At 42.6% G+C, this 23,171-nt stretch overlaps 3 protein-coding genes across 6 annotated transcripts; 2 read left to right on the top strand and 1 right to left on the bottom strand.

Annotated features, from left to right (window-relative positions):
- Positions 1–10: 10 nt before the first annotated feature.
- Positions 11–1,166, bottom strand: LOC108065417 (B-cell linker protein). Its single transcript, XM_044395552.2, has 2 exons — positions 595–1,166; positions 11–392 (listed from the first exon to the last, which is right to left on the bottom strand). Exons 1-2 carry the CDS (start codon positions 812–814, stop codon positions 25–27), a joined length of 588 nt encoding a protein of 195 aa, XP_044251487.1. The 5' UTR covers positions 815–1,166; the 3' UTR covers positions 11–24.
- A 2,234-nt stretch (positions 1,167–3,400) lies between these two features.
- AdoR (Adenosine receptor) lies at positions 3,401–20,884 on the top strand. Of its 2 annotated transcripts, none has more exons than XM_017153174.3 (5): positions 3,401–3,827; positions 15,955–16,735; positions 18,067–18,278; positions 18,776–19,271; positions 19,343–20,884. In XM_017153174.3, exons 2-5 carry the CDS (start codon positions 16,264–16,266, stop codon positions 20,443–20,445), a joined length of 2,283 nt encoding a protein of 760 aa, XP_017008663.2. In that variant the 5' UTR covers positions 3,401–3,827; positions 15,955–16,263; the 3' UTR covers positions 20,446–20,884. The 2 variants fall into 2 exon arrangements, with proteins under 2 accessions (XP_017008663.2, XP_017008664.2); XM_017153175.3 differs by having other exon boundaries at positions 18,776–19,265.
- Positions 20,885–21,269: 385 nt separating this feature from the next.
- Tpi (triose phosphate isomerase) lies at positions 21,270–22,872 on the top strand. Of its 3 annotated transcripts, none has more exons than XM_017153271.3 (3): positions 21,270–21,611; positions 21,786–22,373; positions 22,432–22,872. In XM_017153271.3, the coding sequence occupies exons 1-3, from the start codon at positions 21,345–21,347 to the stop codon at positions 22,636–22,638; spliced, it is 1,062 nt and encodes a 353-aa protein (XP_017008760.2). In that variant the 5' UTR covers positions 21,270–21,344; the 3' UTR covers positions 22,639–22,872. The 3 variants fall into 3 exon arrangements, with proteins under 3 accessions (XP_017008760.2, XP_070072142.1, XP_017008762.1); XM_070216041.1 differs by having other exon boundaries at positions 21,503–21,642; XM_017153273.3 differs by lacking the exon at positions 21,270–21,611 and adding an exon at positions 21,639–21,698.
- The last annotated feature ends 299 nt before the right edge of the window (positions 22,873–23,171 follow it).

Raw genomic sequence — 23,171 nt, forward strand, 5'->3', positions numbered from 1 at the left:
CGAAAATAAAGATTTACCCCCTAACTAAGCGTAACTGATGGGCCGCAGCTGGATGCACTGACTGCGGACTTTGTTGGTGCAGAGCAGCGGATGTTCCGTGTAGAATTCCACAATTTCCGAGGGGGAACCAAAGCAGCGTTCCTGGGATTTCTTTTGGCCAATGGCATACCGCTGTCTTCTGTCCACTTGTCTAATAAATAAGTGATAAAACTGATCCGCTGACCAGATGCTCACTATATAGCGGATGCACTGGTCGGCTGCCTTGAAAGGACGAACCAAACAAGATCCGTCTTCGCGTCCATGGAGCATTCGTTCCGCCGCGGGACGATCCACCGTGAAGTAGTACTGCTCCTTCTCCACATGACGCTCTTCGATCTCCGCATAGTTGGCATCTATATAAAATTAAAATTTTATATCAGTTCATAAATATATTCGTATCATTTATAAATACAGGAAATAAGGCACAAATTACACTTTATCTTAGTTTTTGTTCCAAGAACTTACCTCTTGTGAACTGTTTTTGTTTATATTTTGCCACTATGTTGATTTGGCTTTGTTTTGAAACCGAGAGATCGGCTAATCGAGAGAACTCACCCTCAATGACGTAATCTTGATGGGGCTGCTGATTTGGCTGATCGTCATCGGTGCTGGAAACCCGTTCTGCGACGTCACTGGTCTCTTCACTGGCCTGCCTTTGATAACCGAAACAGCAGCTACAGCAGAGGGGGGATCTCAGTTCCATCAGGTTGTCCAGCAGGCGAATGAGGAGATTGTGGAGAACCGTCCAGTAGACACGTGCACACCAACAGCACATGGCGCCAAAACAATCGGGGCGTCTTATCCCCGCGACCTTGGATTCGATGGATTCGATGGATCGTTGGGAATGGAAATGGGACTGCAATCGCCACCACCGGCGCACATCTTTCCCTATCGAGCTGCGCCGAAGACTGACTACTGAATACTGAGCACCCAGAACTAGACATGGACTCACAACCAGAACTCAGAACCCGAAAGTGGAACTGAAACTGATCGGAAGGCGAAGCGCTGTCTCTTAATTAAAATGTGTTTAATGCGCGCTTGCGGGGAGGCAGAAATGCCCATATGTAAATAAGATATGGATATGGCTGGCAAACAAAATTCACAATGCTGAGCGGTGGGGATGTGTACAAAGTTGGGGACCCGGGAAGTAATCGAATACTCCAAGTGCTGTAGAGTGCAGCCAAGTGCAGATCATCACTAGGTTCCCATACACGATAAGAAATATGAAAATTCCTTTGGAACTTTTGATTTAAAATACAAGCTTAAAAGGTATAACTTTTATTTATTTGTTTATCATACATTTTCAGTATACAATTTAAAATGATAAAACAAATTTTAATTTAATTATAATGCTATGAAAAGATTGGTTTACTTTAATCCAAAATAATTATTTCCATTTTTAAAAATAAATATATTTATTTTTAGTGTACACCCAAGCGGCGAGAATTATTAAACGTTTAGCACCCAAGAATTTGTCTTCCCCTCTGTTTTTCTTCTGACTGCGGAATTCATTGAATGGGGCTGCATTTTTCAGCGGGAAAGGGGTTTCCCATATCACATTTCTGTTGACTCTACATAACCGAGACCAAAAGGAAACGAGTGGCCAACATATGAGTTTGGGGGCATTTAGGTAAAAAATTGTTTTCTTATTTGTTGTTTTTGTCTACTTCAGAAAAAAAGTTTTGATTAACGGCAAAGAATTGTGATAAAAATATTTTATGACGGGACGTTCATGTAAAAGAAACAGCAAACAATGGCCGTAACCTAGGATGTAAAACTAAGCCGAGCTCGTAATAACATATCCAATTGATTGTCTATCAACTTTAAAAAGAGCCGTGACTAAACTAAACTAAACTTTTAAAGGCTTTTATCCGCTTATTAGATCATCCTTAATATTTAATTCTTCCGCTCTTATCAATCTACCAATTTCGCTATTAATCGTAGCTGTTACTTCTTTTTCTTTTGCGTACATTCAAAACAATCAGGACTATTGCTAGGGTGCGCTATTTTTAATTTCGTTTAAAATATGCCTAGCTATTCAGTTGAGACGAGACACAAACCTTCAAAAGTCTTCCATAAACTCAACAAAATGGTGGAAAGCTACTGTGGTGAAGCTTTGCATCAGCCCCTATCGCTCGCTCAACCTTTCTCCCTCGCACAAATTTAAAAATGTTGCTAAAATTCAAAAGCAATTAAAGTGCGGCCGTAAATTGTGCGAGTTGACGACGTTCCGAATCGATTGCATTCAAAGCCCCATGTAGAACCCAAAATGGACGTGCAAATGGCCAGCACGTGGACCTATAGATATGGTTTCAAGAACCCCGAACTGATCCCAACCATCCGGATTCCGGACGCCAAAGGTGCTGCTCATTTTATTACGTATACGCCCGATGGGCTGCAGTGAGCATCGCATCGCATTGCGATTTTGTTTGCACATTAAAAGCAGTGACTGCTCGACAGTTGGTAAACAAACATCTCTGCAGGCCGGTCACGTGCTCAGAAAGTCAATAAAACGATATTCCCATTTGAATGATGGTATGATACGATATGATGGTATGGGGGGCCTTAATAATACTCGATACTCGAACAATACGATCGCAAACTCCGCGTGGAACAGCAGCGGTGGCAATTAATATGCGGCAAACAATTTTGATGAACTGCTAACAAGCCGATGGATCGATGGTTTCGGGGGTTGTGGGGGTTTCGGCTTTTTTATGGGGGGTTCTATACCGCGAAGGCATCCCATAAAGCAACAAAATGGCACAAATTGATTTTGGCCAAACGATTATTTCGGGGGTTGCGTGCTCTCGAGCACATCCGCCATCGATATCCCCCAGCCCCATACCTTTTCGGATGCCAAGGATCAACCAGCTGGGCCATCAATTTCAATGAGTCCCATACCGATTGATTGAGAGACCCGTCAATTCGCGCGGCCACTCAAATTCATTAGCTGTAGCATGGGTCCAAGAATAAAACGGTTTACGTCTCAATTATGTTTGTGTAAAGAATAAATTTAGCCAGAAAAAAGTGAGTGGAGAGGAATCTCGGCGACAGCTATAAAGAATAAGAGCCAGCATATTTCGTTTACGATTACATCCGGACGGTGGCCAAGCCGTAGAACTGCCGTAGAATTCACCACACTCCTCGGCTGTCCGGCAGCAACAGGCGTTTGTGTTTGTAATGGTCGGTGGGTGGTACGAGGTTCGGGTTCCGGGGGCCCGTCCACTACTTTTCTGCTTCCCGAGTTTCCGAGTCTCCGAGCTCCCGAAGTCCCAACCGATTCGGAATACGATGAATCCGAATCCCAACCGCTTCAGTTTTTAGTCCGTGCCAAGCATTCGCGCATTTTGCCATCGAGCGTTGGCCAGCGCGGTGGATATTTCGCATTATCCGTAACGGTATCGAATTTTGAGTTTTTAAATTTCGACTGCCATAAAAAATAAATAAAATAAAATAATAAAATTAATAAACAAAAACCAGTGTGCGTGCCAGTGTTTGTGTGTGTTTTGTCTCAATGAAATGCCAAACTAAATAAGCTTGAAAAGTTTTCCATCCAGTTTTTATGGCAACTTGGTGAGGCCCAAAAAAGTGTCAATTGAATTAGCGTCTCGGGTTTTTGAATAAAAAATTCAGAAAAAATAAAGAGCAAAAGAGAGATTATCAAGGCGCACCAGGTGATTGGATCGCAGATTTGATCCGAATTTGCAGTGTGCTGTTTCTTTTATTATAACAAAAACAAACCACCTGTGGCTCTTCCTTCGGTTTTTTGGATCCACCTCTAAACCACGGTAACTACACTATTTGCTTAAGGAATTTACTTTAATTTGCGTTGGCTGCTAATGGAAACATACGAGAAAATAGCATATGTTGGACCCCCCATTGAAAGAAAATCAATAATATTCGGACAGAGGATTATGTTTATGCCAACCGCAAACGGCAACTAAATATTTACTTTGTAAAGGCGGGAAAAGCGGAAAAAGTCGTGAAAACTCTTCACCTGTTGAACGTATCGCATGTCCTGTTGATTGGCTTATTGATAACATCCAGTTCCGGTCATCAGAAAAGTATAAGTCCATCAATCCATCCATAAATCCATCTATCCATCTACCTATCTATCTAAACTTGACCCAGCGGGCTGCCCATTAAATCATCCCGAGCAAACAAATTAGCACAATGAGTGCATCAATAAACAAAGTTCACCTGTTGCCCCCCGCGATGTCCCTAAAATTCAAGCAAAGACATGTGCAGTTTTGCATCTAGATAGAGATACATCTTGTATCTTTCGGATTGCAGATTCCTATGACTTGTGGCGGATTTTTGGAATTGGAATTGCGCTCGATGGGCAGGGAAACAAAGCGAAATAAAGCGAAATGAACCGAACCGGGCGAGTGAACATCAAAAGCGCTTTATCGCAATGGGTTCGGATGGGTCGGGATGGTTGGATGGTATACACATAGTATCTATCTATCTATCAGATGCACACGGCGCTTGTAACCGCAATTCGCATGGCACTGCACCCCCGCGAACCCCCTGCCCCCCTGTCCTTCGACCTCCTCAAGTCGCCAGTGCTCTTGATTGCGCCTTTGTGTATAAATTAATTAAATTAAAAGTTTCCGGTTAAGCCTCCAAATGCCGACAAACGCGGCACTCGGACGCAATTGCATTCGGCATTCGAAATCGCAGAAGAGACCGATGCACTTGCACTTTTCACTTCGACTCCGAGGAGCAGCCGATGACAATCACAGCCTTTCGATAAAAAGTATAAATAAATACATAAAACCAACCCAGACGATGCAAATATTTAGAGTTTGTGTCAACAAGTTCTCGGGATTCCCCTCCGTTTCACCACTCATTTGTTTGATTGCAACCGTCTCTTATCACTAACTTAAGCTGCTCTAACAAACTGCGCCTCTCAATATCTACATAAATATAAATACACATAGATATCTTTACACGCAAAAAATTACACAAGTGGGTGATTCAACTTATATAAGAAGATAAATATAGGAAATTATGTATCATGCAATTTCATAAATAACTTTATGTGGAAAATTATGTTGGTTTGTTGAGCAAACCATTTGAAAAGATATTTATTAATTTTTGAAGGGAAATCTATGATTTTGGTTGAAAACTCCTTTAATTTCCTCAAAAATATTTTGATATTATTTTGAATTCATTATTATAGAAAAATTTGTGTTATTTATGAAAATCTTGCTTTTATTATTCATTGTAATTACCGAACTGCATTATTTCAACCAGAAAATATCCTTATCTTTTAAGTCTGACTAAAAACCATTAATTTCAACAAAAATATTTTCCTATCTTTTATATCAGGCTGAAAACAATTACTAATCATACACTAGTCATGTTCAGTTTATGCAGTAAACACTTATGTTCATGAGTCTTAAGATTACTTGAGATCAATTTATATATTTTGATGTATTATGTCATGATTTTTTATATGACAAAACCTTAGTGAGCATTAAAAATATATTTTAAGTGTAGCTTTTATAATTTAAATACAATATAAATGAAAGGTAATTAAAGTAACATTTTTAGGTGATCTTTAAAGGCACATATCCTTTATTTTACTGTGTAACTAAGTGGCTATTTCAGGCACGTTTCTCAGGCCCAAGGCTCCCTGTAGTTCTCTTATTTGGCTGGCAATCCTTTCCCTTCCCAAATCCCTAGAAACCCTTCGCCCCGCTGGGAAACGTGTGCAGTGAGTCGGGAAGGTCAGGAGCCCTGAGATGGATTCATTAGGCTCCTCCTGACACCGCCTGGCACCCTTTTATATGCCGATCCATCCATCCCAATTGCTTCTATAAATATTCCGGCAGACAAGACACATCAACAACCTACCAAAAAAAAAACTCAAAATGAACGTCAGCACTTGCCAAAATCCAAAACCGAGACGCAGGCGATTTCCAAACTGCTCAGTGTGTTTTGTGCGGCAAAGTCAACAGCTTGGCCAAATCTGATTTCGATTCGATTATACGAATTTAAAGTAAGTCACGCAGCGTTTTTAGCAGATGCCCCCTATCCACAGAAATCGGGTATAAGGGGGGTATATATACATAAGTGGGTTGCGGCTGGGAATTAGCATCCAATTAGAAGATAATCGCTCGCTAATTCCCTACGTAAACTACTCGCGAAAAGATGGCCCAAAAGTGTCGCAGATTTACGGGGCTATAACCACGCCCTAACCCTGTAATAGCCACCCCCCTCTTTACTACCACCCAAATAAAAGTCCTTGAGTGCCTGCAGTTAATGTGCAGTCGACCTTCACGCCAACTAAAGACCAATTGTCAATATTTTGACAGCAACAACCATCAAAATGGGCGAAAGGCAAACGGCAAACGGCAAATGGCGAAAGGGGAGTGGGTTTCGATGATGAATATGTTGGCGACATATTGCAAATCCCAGCGGATGAGTTCGACCCACGTGTCCAAAAGGGGGCGGCGGGTGGTCGCTGGTAGGTGGGCGTGGCTCACCTAATGTTGACATCACTTGGCCATTTAATGGCTGCCTTTATGGGGGCTTTAACAACCTGATGATAAAGAGCGCACAAGAGCAATGTGAACTCAACTGAACTGGAGGAAAGTGAGGCGCCCTTGAGTGGACTCCAATTGATGGCCAATTTAGCGCGGCTTTTTGAGCCCGTGCTCTGTGCAGAGAGAAAAATAATTAAGGTTAAAAGAAATAAAACATATATAAACATCTCCATTAAATAAACAATATCATTAAATTAATATATGTTAAATAATTAGATACAAAATACAAAATAATATGCCAAAGTATAATACTTACATTATATTTTGCATAGAAACCTATGGTACTTCGCTTTGGGTTTTTTTGTTTATACTACCTTAAACAAATATCTTTAAATCTGAAGAAAATGAATATAAATAAAGAAAAAATAAAATTCTGAAATTCTTCTACTCAAAAACAATTATATAATTTTCTCAGTGTAAGCATTTATATTGGCTACCCCACTCACATTCTCCTCCATCCGGCAATCGCCATCGCATTGTCCTCGTATTGTTGCCCAGTCATATGGTCCCGTACCCCTTCAATTACATTTATCCTTTCCTGAATTGATGGCGGATACGAGCAACAGTTGTTGTACAGAAAAAATGGTAAAAGGAGGACAGCACCCAGGGTGAATGAAACATATTCCAATTGCATTAAATTTGCATTGATCAGGGGAGTTCGCCTGTTTCTTCGGAGCGAATAAGCTTCCATGGTGCCGAGATGCAGATGCGGTTGTAGATTCACATCGTGGATTAGTTCATCCAACTGATGGCCCCGCATGAGGCCACTGCCAATGGGGTGGATCAGAGTGGATTGCTCCCAGTCAAACCGCCCACCATCCACCACCCACCATTCGAAATGAGAAATTATTATATTAGAATATTTTACATAATACCAAAATAGAAACGAGCATCGAGCATTGAGAGATTCGTGATTCAGGGCCAGCACGTGATGGGGAAATAGTGGGGAGAAGTAGGGGAGGATGGAATGGTTCCAAATGGCAAAAAGTCCCATGAAATGCACATTAATTGCGGCTCAGATTCAAAGTTCAGTCAGCTGGTCATTCGTTTACGGCATTATGGCATTCGTCTGCCTGCATAATTAACAAGTTGAGGCGCTGGCTTTGTATTAATTATGCTCGAATTAAATTGGCGGAACAGAGAAGTCATCTGTTTAAACATTGCAAGTGATAATGCCCCCTTTTGGCACCCAGAAGCCCCTTGGCTACCGGTGTATTTCGTATATCTCCCTTGTTGACTTATGCCATTAGAAACCCCACCAGAAAGTCTCTCTCTAATTGATGACTCACCGTGATCAATTTAATGCTTGCTCATAACCAGTATAGAATTCGTTCTTATATTTATTTGCTTTGGAGAGCACTGCACACATTTTGCTAAATTGGCGCTACTGTAGAATTTAAAATTATTCAGAAGTCGTAAAACTGTTTACAGATGTGTCACTTTGGGTGTGAAATATGGGGTAAAATATTCAAAAATAATACAAATATCGCATATGAATATTTTACACATGTTAAATCGAAACCCTATTATAATTTTTCAAATTTCTAAAATTTATTCAAAAAGAAAATAATTAATCTAAAATAAGAGTATTTAAATGTAAAATAAGTTAACAAAATAAGGTCAAAATAATTTCGTTGTATTAAAAGAAACATTTCCAAAAATTAACGAATATTTATCTTTTATTTATAAATGCCATACTATTTTAACTGAACTCAAATCAGAGAAAATCTTCGAATTCCACCTCTAAAAATATGAAAACACGTTTAAAAGATGCTTAGAGCTCAGCAGACAGAACCACCCAGCTACTTCTCCAGCCGTATATAGCCCATTAAAGCTTTTGATCACATTCACATCCGGTCAAATGGAATATTGGGGCCTGGCTTACCTGAGCACCTGCACGTCGGCACGCGACAATCCTTCCCGGCGGCGTCACGGTCCACCCCAAAAATGGGTGGAAACAAATCGAAATGTAATAAATTTTTATAACTGCGACTCGCTAAGCGGCCGTTTCGGTTCGGTTCGATAAACAGCCGAGCTGAGATCGTTTAAATGCAAATATCCATGTGGATATTAAAAAGTATTTTAATGGAGAAAAGTGTACGGGTGTTCCAGCACGCAGGCTGCATTAATTTTGCCTGCAACTTTGTAAAATCGTGGACAATGCGAATCACATCCGCCGGAAATGGGCAACTTCTGTTGGGAGTGGGTGGCGATAGGGGGAGTAACTAAGCCAACTTGGAAGTTATTAAGTTTCAACTAAGTGCGCCACTTGTTGGCCAAGTTCCTCTTTCAAAGCGGAGGGATAATGGATGGCCCCGAATAGTTGCGATGGCCACGTCCTAATGAACAGCTCCACACATCATTAGCGGCGGCCTAGGGCCTCTCCTGCGACTCCTCCGGTTACAAGTTATTTCAGCTTTTTCGGGGGCAGTGTAATTAAATTTAACTGCCGGCCATGATGGAGGCGAAACTTTCCAGTAAGCTGACAAGCTGGCCAAGAAAGAGGGAACTGCGTTCCACGAGATCCTTCCATGGCAGCCTTGGAAGCCCTGGCAGGGATAATGCGCCATTAACACCCATGCGAATGCCTTCCTGACTGGCTGCCCACCTACTCACTTTCTCATCCCCTCCTGACATTCATCCTCTAAAAAAAAACCCTCAATGGCATTTGGAATGCAGAGCTGACAGGACGTAAGCTCCCCAAGCAATGCGACATTTACACTCACCAAAAGAGTTGAAATAATACGATTCAGGATTAGCCTATTTCAGAAAACTTATTCCAAAGAAAACATGCTCGTTATAATAAGAAAAGTGGGGTGAAATGGTTCAAAGAACCCATATTTGTACTTGTTATTATTTAACCCTTTTATTTACTTCAACCACAAAATTATTTTAAGTCTTATATATACTGTAGAATTTGTTCTCTTATTTTATGCTTTCTATATATTTTTGTTACTTTGTCTCTTTTGAAGAACTGGGTCACTTTTAAGAACCCACATTCCTGTTTGTTGTTTGGTTAAAGTTATCTGCCATCGAGTCCCACATTCCGCAATGGTAACTCTCCAAGTGTAGACATAACTGCTGCGCAAATCCTCTTCAGGGTTGAGAGGTCCAGGAGTCCAGGAGTCAGGGGTCAAAGGGGGAGCCAGAGAAATGGACAACTGGCTAGGACCAGTCGACCGGCAACTGTAACGAGCTGCGTGTCATTGCGCCAAAATCAACAGAAATGCAAACGATGAAACGATGTGTGCTGTCGCCGGTCGACAGATGTACGTGAGCTGGGAAACTCCTTCTTGGGAAAATGGGGAAAGCTGGGGGAAGCTGGGCAACTGGCGGTCCTGTTGACAATGAAATGCCAATCTGCCAAGCCGTCAGGATGTGTTGTAGAACAAGCAAACATCAATAGAATCTTTATTGGCTCCATAAATATTTGTGCCTCACCAAGAGGTGGGCCTCTGCTTCAATTCTCCAACCCGTTTTAAAGAGCCCAAGGAATGGGGTTACTTATGCAAAGCCAGGGCTTTCCGCAGCCCGGCATTTGTCCTTGACAGCGGACATCTTAAGCCGCTTTAAAAGAACTTTCTATTGGAGTGGGCCAATCTGATGGATGCGGCCGCTGAATCTTTCTGACTCTTCATGCGTAAGCCGAATTCAATCAGAGGACCTCTTAATGGGCCAGCAAGGCTAGCTAAAAAGGGCTGGGGAGTCGTGTCCTTCGGGGGTTGGTTGTCTGCTTGGCTTTTGGTGAAGTCAGAGCTCCTTTATGGTTTCCACTGAAATAGAAAATGAAATTAAGATGGCAGCTGTCGTTTTTGGGGGACTGCAACTCGGGGGAATACGAGTCGTATGAAATATTACGCATACGCAGCATTGTACGGCGTTGCTTTCTGTGGTGAAATACCGCGTGTCTCCAGCTTGATTGATTTGACTGTCCGGCTGGTGGACAAAAAATACAAACCCCCTAGAGGCTCTGTGTCCCACATACGGATGCCAAATAATTGGGAGACAGCCTGGTACCCCGAAAAGCCCACAAAAATGCGACTCAAAGCGAAAACAAGGCGCGCAGATAACAAACTCATAACATTTAATTACGTACAATTTACTCACATGTTTACACCGCCCGAAAAAAGACAGATAAGCGGGCCAAAACGATGATCTCGCATTTGTAGCTGCTTCGTTAGCGATTGCTCACCTCGGGACAAAAGGCTTTTTTCGGCTCTGATGGACGGTGTCACTATCATTATCACTATCAGTCACCATTACTGTCACTGTGACTGCCATTGTAAATGCGATTGCGATTGTCACTGGGCAATGCGGTAGCCACCGGACTTTACTCGTGTTTCCCTGCCATATAACTCATATGACTCCTAGGCCGATTGGCGATTGTCAACTGCTGAATTGGGAATTGGTGGGAACAACTGCCCATTCCATATCCTTTTTTGGCACAGTGGGCTTAGCTATGCATTTAAGACACAAATATTTTATGACAAAATTTAAGAATTTAAAGAGATAAAAATTGTTAAGCACCAGTATTCCAGAAACACAATATTTTATTTTCTGCAGAAAAAGATTAAATCTTTGGGGATAGTAATGAAAATTTTTAAAATTAATAATTTTTGTCAAATAAAAAGATAAATTTATTTGATTTTAAAAATATGAGCTTAATACAATGATTTTAAAAAATAGATTCATATATTTAAGTGTGTAAGATATATAACAATTTCATTTTCTTTTAACTACTAAGTAAATAATTTATATTAAAAGGTTACATACAATTTGACTTTAATTACTTATCTTTTAAAACTTTAAATGCTCTCGTTGTTGCTATAAATAATGTTTTTAACGGAAAAGTAGTTTTTTTTAATAATGATTATTTAATAGAAATTTTCTGCACTATAAAATTTAAATTTTTATAAGTCCTTGACTTTAGACTACGCATACCCTTTTTGAATATTCATTCACTTCCCTCTGATCCACTGTGACCGCGCACTGACGGGTGATTATTCACCGAGGGACTTTTGCTGGCCCGGCGTATTTATCTGCCAGACCAGAGCCCTCTTACTATGTAGTTATCTATCAACATGCCAGCACTCTGACATGGGAAACTCGTCACTTGTTCCCCGGAGACGATGGATGTAAATGTTGTATTTCAACTGTTAGGTGGAGGCAGAGCAAAGATCCCTTATATGTATCAACCATTTCCGATACCCAATATTCAAATGCAATAGACGGACTGCACGTGATTCCAACGTGCTGAACCACTTGAACAATGCAATCCCCACCGGAATCGAGCAATCGGGGCAATCGAACAGCCAATCCGAACCGATATTGCCAATGATGACTGGCCCATGATGATAAGCGCCCTGTGACGTGTGAAGATTTGAGCTATTTATGGCTCCATTCGCAGCCACTGCAGATATCCAATATGTATATTTAGCCCTACTACGTTTTTCCCTGTTTTTCATTCAGAACCGGTTAGAGCCGGAATCTATATTGCATTTCCAGTCAATTGCCCTGATGTATGTATATCACTATATCACTCCATTTAGAAGGATTCGCAATTACTACGAAATAAAAGAAGAACTATGCAAAGTGCAATCAGCTCAGGCCGAAGCAAAAGAAGAACTTTTCGCCAATTAATTTGCCAGCACTGCAAAGCAGAAAAAAATGCGTATCATTGTGGGGCGGAAGAGTGGGTGGTGTATAGACTATATAGGGGTTTTCCAGCTGCAGCTACTCGTTTTGCCGTAATTAAACGTGTGAAGCGACGCAGGATGACCACGCACAAAAACCGCAACGAAGACAAATGGCCCGGGGAAAATGCGGAAATATAAAATGGGAAAAAAGAATATGGAGAGCCAAGCTTAAAGTTCAAGCAGCCGCAGGAAGACTTAGTTGCGCCCCATTCGAGATACATTTGAATCTGAGCCAACAGATGGAGAACGTGTTTACTGCAAGTTCACAGCTATCGGCGGCAACAGCTCAACTTTTTAGCGGACGGGGTTATACGTGAAGGTCCTTGGTCCGTGGTCCTTTTATCCTTATCACCACCGTCATTTTTCAACGCCCCTCCCCAGATAGCGTCTTGTAATAGAAACGCACTTTATCTGCTGCCAACCAGCTCAAATAGCAATCACACTGAGGGAAATCAAACAAATAATGGGGAAAACGTTATTAAATTTCTTAAATCAATACCTTTAATACCACACTAACTTTTAGAAGATGTGGAATTAATATGTTTTAGCCAGGAAACAAAAGTATCTAAATCGAATAGTCAACTTAATGCGAAACTTTACTGATATTTAATAATTTTGTATAATTTTTCCAGTTTTTAACTTACAAACTTACTTACATTAACTGTAATTTATTATTTATGGTTATAGAACTACCTTTACAAATTGTAGCTCCTTATATATTTTGAAAATTTTAATGACAGTTTTTAGGTTTATCAAAATATTTTAGAAATTTTAAAAAAAAATCCCAAGATTAATCTCACATTAAATGTAGTTATTCATGGAATTTTCTCCCACTGCACAAAATGATAAAGGGAAAAGCACAAGTGTGCACTGCGGATGCAGCGAGCTGGAAACACTTTTCTGGCTGTTATTCCGCTGGCAAGGCCAAGAACCAAGAAAGTGGCCAATTCGATGGCGACATGGTAATAAACTTAATGCCAACTGATTTTGACAGCCACTGCACACTAACATTTTTGGGATGGAGGAGCAGCTGGGATTAGGCAGAGCCCTGGGCCTTTGGGGGAAGGGGAAATGGAAGCCCATACCATTTTCAGCCCTTTTATGAGCCTGACAAATGCGCGAAAAGTTTGAACACTTGTTCTAGGGGCGAAAGTTAGCGAACCTCGGGGCGTATGAGTAATGTCATGCGATCTGCCAAGGAGCGGGACTGCCTTGAACTGGAGCACTGCTTCCTCTGGCCGCTCGAATCCGCTATATAGCAGATTCCAATTCCGATTCCCAGTCACGTACGCCCACCAACCAGGCATGCCATATCAAACCATAAACTTGTCCTAGAGACCGATTCAAATTATGAACGCGTTAGAGCTTCGCTCGCAGCTCGTGATTGAGCTATGGCTTGTCATTCACAGAGTGTCATAATGAATTCAACAAATGAAACAAATCATAGGTGTACTGGAAAAAAACTAGAAATTAAAAATGTACTTATTTGGTGCTTAATTTGGTTAGACTTTAAACGATATCCTAAAAATTTAAATATCTCACATTTTTATCTTCACATTTTATTTTTATGATCTTACAAAAAATAATTCGTACTAAAATTGGTCGCTTAATTAATATTATCTAATGGAATGTTATTTAAATCATAAATTTAATTTTCTTAATGATAATATTACTTTTATAAAACAGGAAGCCAAAAATTACAAATTTGTGCCAAAAAGTTCTGCTAAAATTACCGTTTGAATAGCAATACCCCCAAAAATTCTATGTTATTATCAGAGACTAGCCCCCGAATTTTTCCCTGTGCACCGATTAAGCTGCGAGGTGTCAGGTGCACTGACCCGAAGCTCTTCTTTGGGGGCGACTCTTTGGCATTGGCCTCACGCAGCCCATGGCCACGATCGCTAATTGCGTTTGCCAAATTAATTAAATCGGGCAATCGCAGTGCCATTTGTTGATTGAGTTTTTAACTGAAACGGGAATGGAATGAAAATGGGAATGGGAATGTTGGAGGTGGAAATGCAAATGTCGCTGCCTGTTGCTGCCCCTTTGCGATTGAATTAATTAGGCAAAAGGCAATTAAGCGAATCGACCTGCTCCGAATGTCGACCGGCGGACTCAGCACGCGAACGGGGTCCATGGGGAGCTATGCCAACCCCTAACGCCTGACCCCTGACCTCAGACCCAAAGGCAGCATAAATTCCATAGCCAATAAGTTGGGCAATAAGTGGGTGTCTCCCATAAGGGCTGGCTAAATAACGGCGTTAATTCGACAAGCCCTTTCCTCTCTCTTCCTTTTTCCCGGCTTCTCTAAGTGCTCTGCGTTGATGAAGTACAATAACCACCATCCTCCATCCTCTCCAGCTTTCACTTTCCACTTTTCTACTTTTCCACTTTTCACTTGATGAATCGCGAACGGGAGGAAGGTGGGCCAATTAAATGGAAAACGTTTTCATGTCCCGCGAATTGTTGTCGTGGCTTTTGATGGATGCACTCTCGCCGCCAAAACACTCGATTGAGCAGTCAGCCCTCTTCTTTCAGTTTGCCCCTAACCCATGGTATAGATCCCATCCATTCCATCCAGTCCTCGACTTTTTCCTGCTCCTGAGTGACGGCTTCGGGTTGGTAACCACGCGTATTAAGCCAACCGTTCACACGCTTTTTGATATCGCGCCGCCACTTCCTGCAGGACAAATCCCGGAACCTCTTTCAGCCTCACTCTTTCCAATCGAAAGTTGCGGTAAACATGGGAAATCCTCACCGGGATATAGAAAGTGCACGGAGATAAAACTCTTCAGAAATGGGGATACTCCTTCGATAATATTCCCAAAACTAGTATGATTTTTTATCATTTCCTATCTTAATCATATAAAAAACTTAAAAAATATTAGTAATATTCTAAAATCAACATACAATTTCTTCTGCTTGTTTTCAAATTTTCCATAAATTTTACAATAATAATAATATTGAGAAATGCCTGCAATTAATTTCGAATTCATGACAAATTATAAAAAGAATTATTAAAACAAAATGTATAAATGAATGAACAAATTCACAGTCTCTTGTAATAAACACAGGGAATTTTTTTTGCCAGTGTAGGATGCTCTCTTATTTATGGGACGTCTGTTTCTGTGTTGTTCTCGCTGTCCCCTTGCCGTTTTTTATACACTTTTATTATGTTCTGTAGCACCCGGTTCGATTGTCTGGCAATTGATTTTGTTCCTGGTCGGGACTTGTTTGCTTTTCGAGCTTTGTATTTGCTGCACACGAATCAGATAGCTGTGTGTACTCGCTGTAGATACCCCGTTCTCCCGCTTCCCATTTCTCATTTCCCATAAACCAAAACCACCATCATCATAAAATCCCTGGTAGTTTCAGCATTTTTCAGCGTAATCCTTGAGTCCTGAAATTGATGGCCTTGCTCCGTATTATAGACTCTCGAGTACCATCTGATTATCTAGGGTGTATCATAGTTGGGGGTTTCTTTTGTTGTTCGGTACATACATGGCTTACCGACACGTTATCAATATCGACATGTATTTTTTGGCAAATATTTATCAATTTATTACACTAAAAAATTGCTACAATTAAGTTGTGTGCTGCGTGTGTGTAACAAACGTGCCGAACGATGATTAAGTTTTCCTTTCGTTTTTTCGCTTTTTTTCCAGCTAAATAGAGAACGTCGACAGCAGAAAAACAAATACATCAAGGGAAAGGCAGAAAAGAGAAAGTGGGAAAACGGGGCTGCGGCGGGCATGGCGTATACGCAATGCGCAGCATGTGCTATTACTATCGCTGCTACTGCCACGGCCACCTCGAGTCAATTAAGGAATTCACACGCCAGCGGGCACTGTAATTGAAACACCCCCCCCCCCCCCCCCCCACACACACACACCTGTTCCACCCTGTTACGCCCTCCATTAGCTACTGATACTAGCCTTAAATACTCGATCGGAAAAAGGGAAAGCTCACCGAAAATGTCCGCCTTCCGCTACTTCTCCATCACGGATTTCTCCTTCGAGGGACCACTGCTTCCCTTGCACGCAGCCACCACCAGCAAGGATGTCAAGGACTCGGATAGTCCCAGCTCCGAACTCAACATACCCTACACCGTCTTCGAGGTCCTGGTGGCCATTGTCAGCATCATCGGCAATGTCCTGGTGATCATCGTCTTCCGCAGAGAACGAAAGCTGCGCCGTCGCACCAACTACTACATAGTTTCACTGGCCATGGCCGATCTGCTGGTGGGCAGTCTGGGGATACCCTTTGCCATCCTGGCCTCCATCGGGCTGCCGAGGAATCTGCACGCCTGCCTCTTCACCGTCTCGCTGCTCGTGGTGCTCTGCACCATCTCCATCTTCTGCCTGGTGGCCGTCTCCGTGGATCGCTACTGGGCCATCCTCTACCCGATGGCCTACTCACGGAATGTCCGCACCCGCACGGCGATATGTGAGTATTTTATTGGGGAAAGGGGTGGTCAATTAAATATATAAAAAGTTCTTAAGCTTCTATGGCTCTAAAATTTATACAAAAGGAGGGGACCCCTAAAGAAAAAAGATAATAGGTATTTTATTTGGGAAAGGAGATAATCTAAAAAAAGGTTTATAAAATATATAACAATTTCTTAGGATTCAATGGTCCTAATATTTATACACAAGGAGGGAACCTTTAAAGAACAAAGATAAATAAATATACAAATTCTACAAACTAATAAAAAGTACTTCAACTTCAGTATCCCAAATATTTAAATTTAAGGGCTAGTACTCAACCCAACAAAAAGTCGTCCAAAACAAAAACTTCATATGAAACAAAATTTTTTGACGTTGTTTTTCATATGAAGTTTTTTGTTTTGGACGACTTTTTGTTGGGTTGAGTACTAAGCCTAAAGGAGAAAACAATTTAAAGATACAATCTTTTATTTTCTATACGAATGCCTTTTGCCAAGTTCTTTAAAATGTTTTCTGGGTTCACCTCTTTCTGAGGATATTGTCAAACAATTCTCGCTTTGTAATGGCCATTGTTTGGTATTGCGCCTTTGTGGCTGTGATGCTAATGACTCTGGATGGCTAATATACACCACATTGTTCTCCGTTCCATTCCTGCCATCGACCATGTTTGAGTTGTGGCTTGGCTAAGACAAAGGACGTCCTCATCCGGACTGCAATTGAACGGATTTCTTAAAAAAAGTACATAACTTTTATACTTAACTAATAATCCTGAAATGAGATACACAAAGAATCGATGGACGCAACTTTAGATTAAATAATAGCACTTTACTACATATCGATTAGGAATTGAAATCCAAGAGCTTGCTTTTTTTCCGATTTATAATGGCAGTCCGGAAACAGAAATTATCGCCTCAAGCTAAAAATATCCAATATCTATAGAATGGTCCCAAGAACTATAGGAAATAAGAAAAGTATACCCTATAAAGCACAGCAACCGCCAAAGATAATGCACTATTTCGATGGCTTTTGTGCAACAGAAGCAATGAAGAAATTTAGTTTAAATGGGTTTAATGGCATTTCTCTTATTCAACTGCTGTTCCAGAAGATGAGTGATTAAGAGCACATATTATTTACGTCATTTGGTCAGAAGTGTGACTTCTCGTTCGTTTAGTTCGCCGCAGTTCGATTAAAGTTAATATAAAGCTAACAGTTTGCTCCAGGGAATTGCTGCAATCTCCTCATATGACGTCTGGGGACGTCTGCTCTTCTCTTCAAGGGCTTCGGTTCATGGCCCTCTGATAAGTAAACCCCTGTCCATCTTCCCCTTTGCAGTCATCATCTCGATGTGCTGGGTGGCGGGCACGATAGTGGGCTTCCTGCCTCTCTTCGGCTGGCACGCCGATGTCAACCACAACCAGGAGTGCCTCTTCGTCGAGGTGATGGACTACAACTACCTCGTCTTCCTCTACTTTGCCACAATTATCACTCCGGCCCTCCTCATGCTGGCCTTCTACACGCACATCTACAGGGTCATCATCAAACAGGTGGGTATCTTGAAATAATGATTGGATTTAAAATCCAATATGTTAAATATTACTACAAACGTACGTTATTACCCTGTTCAAAATATTCTCTTTGAATTTTGTAAATTTCACATTATTTTGGAGTAAATTATATTTTTTACAAGTTTAAAAATAAATAATATACATTAACATTGTTTGAAGCTCATTCAAATTCGTTAAAAGATTAAATTGCTCACACAATATTTTTGAAATGGAATAAATGTACCTACAGAAATGTAAGAAAATGGTTTCCAAAGTGTAGAAAAATTGTACATTACCTAAAAATGTACGGCTAAATTATTTGTTGCTTAAATTTCGTTAAAAGATCATCTAATCTCATTCAATAAACTCATATTATAAAAGTAAAAACATTTGTACAATTTTATGAGTGGGTAATATGGATTCGTTATAATTTATTAACTAATTCTTTTCCGAATTAATGCCTAAATTTCTCTTATGCCATAATACTTAATCCGTAGGTCCGTCAGATCGTAACGATGAACCCCGCCTCCGATCTCAGTCGCCGCTCCTCGGCGGCAGTGGTGCAGGTGACGACGCCCGGAAGAGCCGGCCACACGGGCACCATGCTGCGGGTGCTGGGAGCTGCGAGGAAGCGCGATGTGAAGGCCACCCAGAACCTGTCCATCATAGTGCTGTTCTTCATGATCTGCTGGATTCCCCTGTACACGATCAACTGCATCAAGGCCTTCTGCCCCGACTGCTATGTGCATCCCAAGCTGACGCTCTTCTGCATCATCCTCTCCCATCTGAATTCGGCTGTGAACCCGGTGCTGTATGCCTATCACCTGAAGGACTTCCGGGCCGCCCTGAAGAACCTTCTACTGAAAATGATGGGCGTGGACATTGACCAGCAGGCGGAGGCCATCCATCGGTTCTCGGTGGCCAGCCAGCATCGCCTGCAGTCGATGGACTCCAATATGCGCTCCACGCAGCCGCGCCTCTATGTGGGTGAGTGTGAGTGCGCGTTGTCTTCAGGGATTCAGCTGCAAAGCCCCTATAATTTTGGTTACTCTTCCCTGCTGTAGATTCACCCATCTGGCTGAGGCAGCAGCAGGAGGCGCTGAAGAACTCGCAGCTTCTGCCCAAATGCGGAGTGGTTTCGCCCTGTTTCAACAACATCAATCAAACGGTGGCCGCCGTCGCCTCGGTGACCACGGAGATTGAGCGGGAAATGTGGAACATTGTGGAGGCCTCCAGTGGCGCCGAGTTGGGTGAGACGAGCTACGAGTTTCCCTCACCCGCGAATCCCGCTTCCCAGCGAAGTAGCAGCTCCACTGCTCCCCCTCCTGCAGCAGCCAAAATCTCCATTCCGTCCGCCTCGTATGACAACCACAACTACAGCTTCAGCCAGGATGAAGATGAGAATGACGATGATCTGGAGTTTGAGGACGTCTTTGTGCCAGCCAATCCCCCCCAGCCCGGCATAGATCCCGTGGAGCTGCGTCGCTCCCTGGCCTTGGTGATGCGTGAGAAGCTGCGTTCCGATGACACGGACTCCAGGACGCCAGTGGCTGACCTTCAGGAGGAGCCCTTGGGTGCGGAGTCCAGGGAGAGACCTCTTTCGATACAAACCTCACCCACAAACGGACCACTTCCTGCCCTGCTGAGGTCGAAGCTCTTTGCGGGCAACTCGAATTCCGCCCACTGCCTGCCGGGATCCAAGGATTCGAATTCAGAATCGGGAACTGGTGTCTTTGTGATCGACAGTGAGGCGAGTCCGGGCTCCAATGGCCACAAGCCCAAGTATCGCAAGGGCACTGCCTTGACCAGGAGTTCGCTGAAGAAGAGCAGATCCTGCAATTGTAGTGCCATTGCCAAGGGAGCTTCCAAGGCTCACGAGGATCAGAGTCAGGAGCATCAGCATCCCCCGGAGAACTTTTTCAGTCCCCTGCGATCGGTGGGCAGCTTCATGCAGCATTCCAACCTCTTCCACTTCCTCCAGCCCCATCCAGTCCGTCCCACCTCATCGACGGCCTCGTCCTCGGCCTCCACGCCCACCCACTCGCCACCGCCCCCACCGCCGCCGCCCATGGAAGTGCAGGTCCAGGAGGGATCGATTCCGTTGACTGGGGCTTCCAGTCTAACCACTTCATCGCCATCTCTTCTAGCGGCCAGTGCAGAAAGTTGACCTTCCCGGGGGGAAAAGGAGGAAGATCATCATGATCATGATCAGAATCAGGATCAAAAAGATATAGAAGGGGTTAAGGGAAACCCCTGAGGAAATACTCGCAAGTCAAAGCTTTTACCTTAAGTACTTCTCTTTCTCTCTCCGAAAACGTTGTCAAATTCTATATCGGATCTAGATCAATTAGTGGGGTAGTGACATCTATAGAGCCTAGGAGCTACGCGCATTTATTTCGAGTGTATGGTCAAATACGTTTCTATGGACTAGTTAATTGTGTACATATGTTTAATGTTGTTAGAGTATTTTAAATGTGTATATGTATGTCTGCTTATGTATACCTGAACGTCTGTGAAAACCAAGTTAAGCCATGCAACATGAATTTCAAAGTTGAAGTTAAATAAAGCGATTAAACAAGAATGTAAATTAAAGGGATTGTTTGATTTTTAGAGGATGGAATTAATTTCTTCTTTTAAATGGTACTAAAATTAATCTTGAAATAAATACTAATATTTTCTTAAATAATATTACTGATGATTAAAAATTACTTTATTTAAAAAAGAACATTATTTTTTTTAACTGATAAAAAAATTTAAGAACTTTATGTTTTATGTACTAAACTTTAAGATAGGGTATAAAAGTCATACGTTTTTTAGGATTTTTCTTATAGCAAATGGTGGCTAGCCTGCTATCAAAAAAGCTTTTGCACAGCTTTCTAGAAGCGACGACAAAACAGCCATAAAACTCCCCCGCCAAAAGGTTCGAGTCCCAGCTAACTTAAAAACCGAAATAAATTTGAAAATTTTAGCAAGCCGCTTATATAACGTTAGAACTACTATTTTACTGCCTTCGACGAGAATATAAAATTGTGGCAGTGCTTCGGAGACATTCTAACCCAACTAGAAATGCATTTGGAAGTGCTCATCAAGGTGTATAGTAACCGAATCCAGCGCATTCCAACGGCACCGCTTCTCCAGCACTGCCAATATCACCAGAACCGCCATCATATCATTCCCATCCCCACCACCATGGATCAGAACCAACCCACTGTGGGTGGCGTTACGGCGGAGGTACTAAAAGCAGTCGTTTCGCAAGCTCTTCTGGGCAAATTCACAGCTGTTTTCCCAAAGCTTTTCAAGTGCCAGTGGAAGACTTACGAAGGTCAAAAGAAGGTTAGTACATCAGCAGCAGACGAACTACGAGGTGGGTGTGTTTTAGAGCAATCTCCTCCGAATTAAAGGAGGAAAATCAAAGGAAAAGTGGGTGACGAGCCTCCATTCACTTGAAATTATCAGTTCCAAACATTCGACTTATAGAGACCCCTATTTCGTATCGCCTATCCCCAGTTCTACGCCAATTTCAGTACCGATTGCAGCGACAGCAACAACAGCAACATGAGTGCCCGTAAATTCTGCGTTGGAGGCAACTGGAAGATGAACGGTGACCAGAAGTCGATCGCCGAGATTGCCAAGACCCTGAGCTCCGCCTCGCTGGATCCCAACACGGAGGTGGTCATCGGCTGCCCGGCCATCTACCTCATGTACGCCCGCAATCTGCTGCCCTGCGAAGTGGGACTGGCCGGCCAGAATGCCTACAAGGTGGCCAAGGGCGCCTTCACCGGCGAAATCTCACCGGCTATGCTGAAGGACATCGGTGCCGATTGGGTCATTCTGGGCCACTCGGAGCGTCGTGCCATCTTCAATGAGTCCGATGCTTTGATTGCCGAGAAGGCCGAGCATGCCCTGGCCGAGGGTCTCAAGGTCATCGCCTGCATTGGTGAGACGCTCGAGGAGCGGGAGGCCGGCAAGACCAACGAGGTGGTGGCCCGCCAGATGTGCGCCTACGCGCAGAAGATCAAGGACTGGAAGAACGTGGTGGTGGCCTACGAGCCCGTCTGGGCCATTGGCACCGGCAAGACCGCCACGCCCGATCAGGTAGGGTATCTCTTATCCCCTTGAGGAACTGATATTAATGGGTAATTATTTTTTGTAGGCCCAGGAGGTCCACGCCTTCCTGCGCCAGTGGCTGAGCGATAACATCTCCAAGGAGGTCTCCGCCGCCCTGCGCATCCAGTATGGTGGCTCCGTCACCGCCGCCAATGCCAAGGAGCTGGCCAAGAAGCCCGACATCGATGGCTTCCTCGTGGGAGGCGCCTCCCTGAAGCCCGAGTTCGTGGACATCATCAATGCCAGGCAGTAAACAATGCCCATCCCGCGATCTCCAACTGCCCGCGGTTAAGGATCTCTGGAGGATTTCCGTTTCCGAACCGCTATTGCATTACGCACACACAGAAGTCGTTGTAATTGTCACCACCAAGTGCAGTTCCAAATTCATAGTTACCTCCCCGTTGTTGAACGTATAGTAGTCCATTGTGTAAATCTTAAATTATTCTGGCAATAATTATACGCTACTCATTTACTCATATACCACAAAGAGACGAATGGTTTATTTTTAGAGCAAGTGGGGAAAGGTATGCATATAATATATGGCATATACATATGTCTGAGCTACCTCTGTGGACCTTAAACCGGCGGGAATATTACTTAATTTTTGATAAGAACACGTAATATCAAAAGTGTTATTGAAAGCAAACAGAAGATATATTAACCCACTGAGGTATCAATGTTTTTTGGGTTTAAAGAATAATTTGTTATATTTTTGCAAACATTTGTTTATATAAAAAAAAGCTTTTAAAGATTAGCAATGTTTCACCAGATAACCCAACTTGAGAT

The sequence above is a fragment of the Drosophila takahashii genome, chromosome 3R, assembly GCF_030179915.1.
Source record: "Drosophila takahashii strain IR98-3 E-12201 chromosome 3R, DtakHiC1v2, whole genome shotgun sequence".
Classification (NCBI taxonomy): domain Eukaryota; kingdom Metazoa; phylum Arthropoda; class Insecta; order Diptera; family Drosophilidae; genus Drosophila; species Drosophila takahashii.

Excerpts from the sequence above, each read along its gene's own strand:
- AdoR (XM_017153174.3), top strand. The coding sequence starts at position 16,264 with ATGTCCGCCTTCCGCTACTTCTCCATCACGGATTTCTCCTTCGAGGGA. Across the intron at positions 16,736-18,066 it reads CCGCACCCGCACGGCGATAT|TCATCATCTCGATGTGCTGG; the intron begins GTGAGTATTTTA and ends TCCCCTTTGCAG. Across the intron at positions 18,279-18,775 it reads ACAGGGTCATCATCAAACAG|GTCCGTCAGATCGTAACGAT; the intron begins GTGGGTATCTTG and ends CTTAATCCGTAG.
- LOC108065417 (XM_044395552.2), bottom strand. The coding sequence starts at position 814 with ATGTGCTGTTGGTGTGCACGTGTCTACTGGACGGTTCTCCACAATCTC. Across the intron at positions 393-594 it reads TCAAGATTACGTCATTGAGG|ATGCCAACTATGCGGAGATC; the intron begins GTGAGTTCTCTC and ends AATTTTATATAG.
- Tpi (XM_017153271.3), top strand. The coding sequence starts at position 21,345 with ATGCATTTGGAAGTGCTCATCAAGGTGTATAGTAACCGAATCCAGCGC. Across the intron at positions 21,612-21,785 it reads CTTACGAAGGTCAAAAGAAG|TTCTACGCCAATTTCAGTAC; the intron begins GTTAGTACATCA and ends GCCTATCCCCAG. Across the intron at positions 22,374-22,431 it reads AGACCGCCACGCCCGATCAG|GCCCAGGAGGTCCACGCCTT; the intron begins GTAGGGTATCTC and ends TATTTTTTGTAG.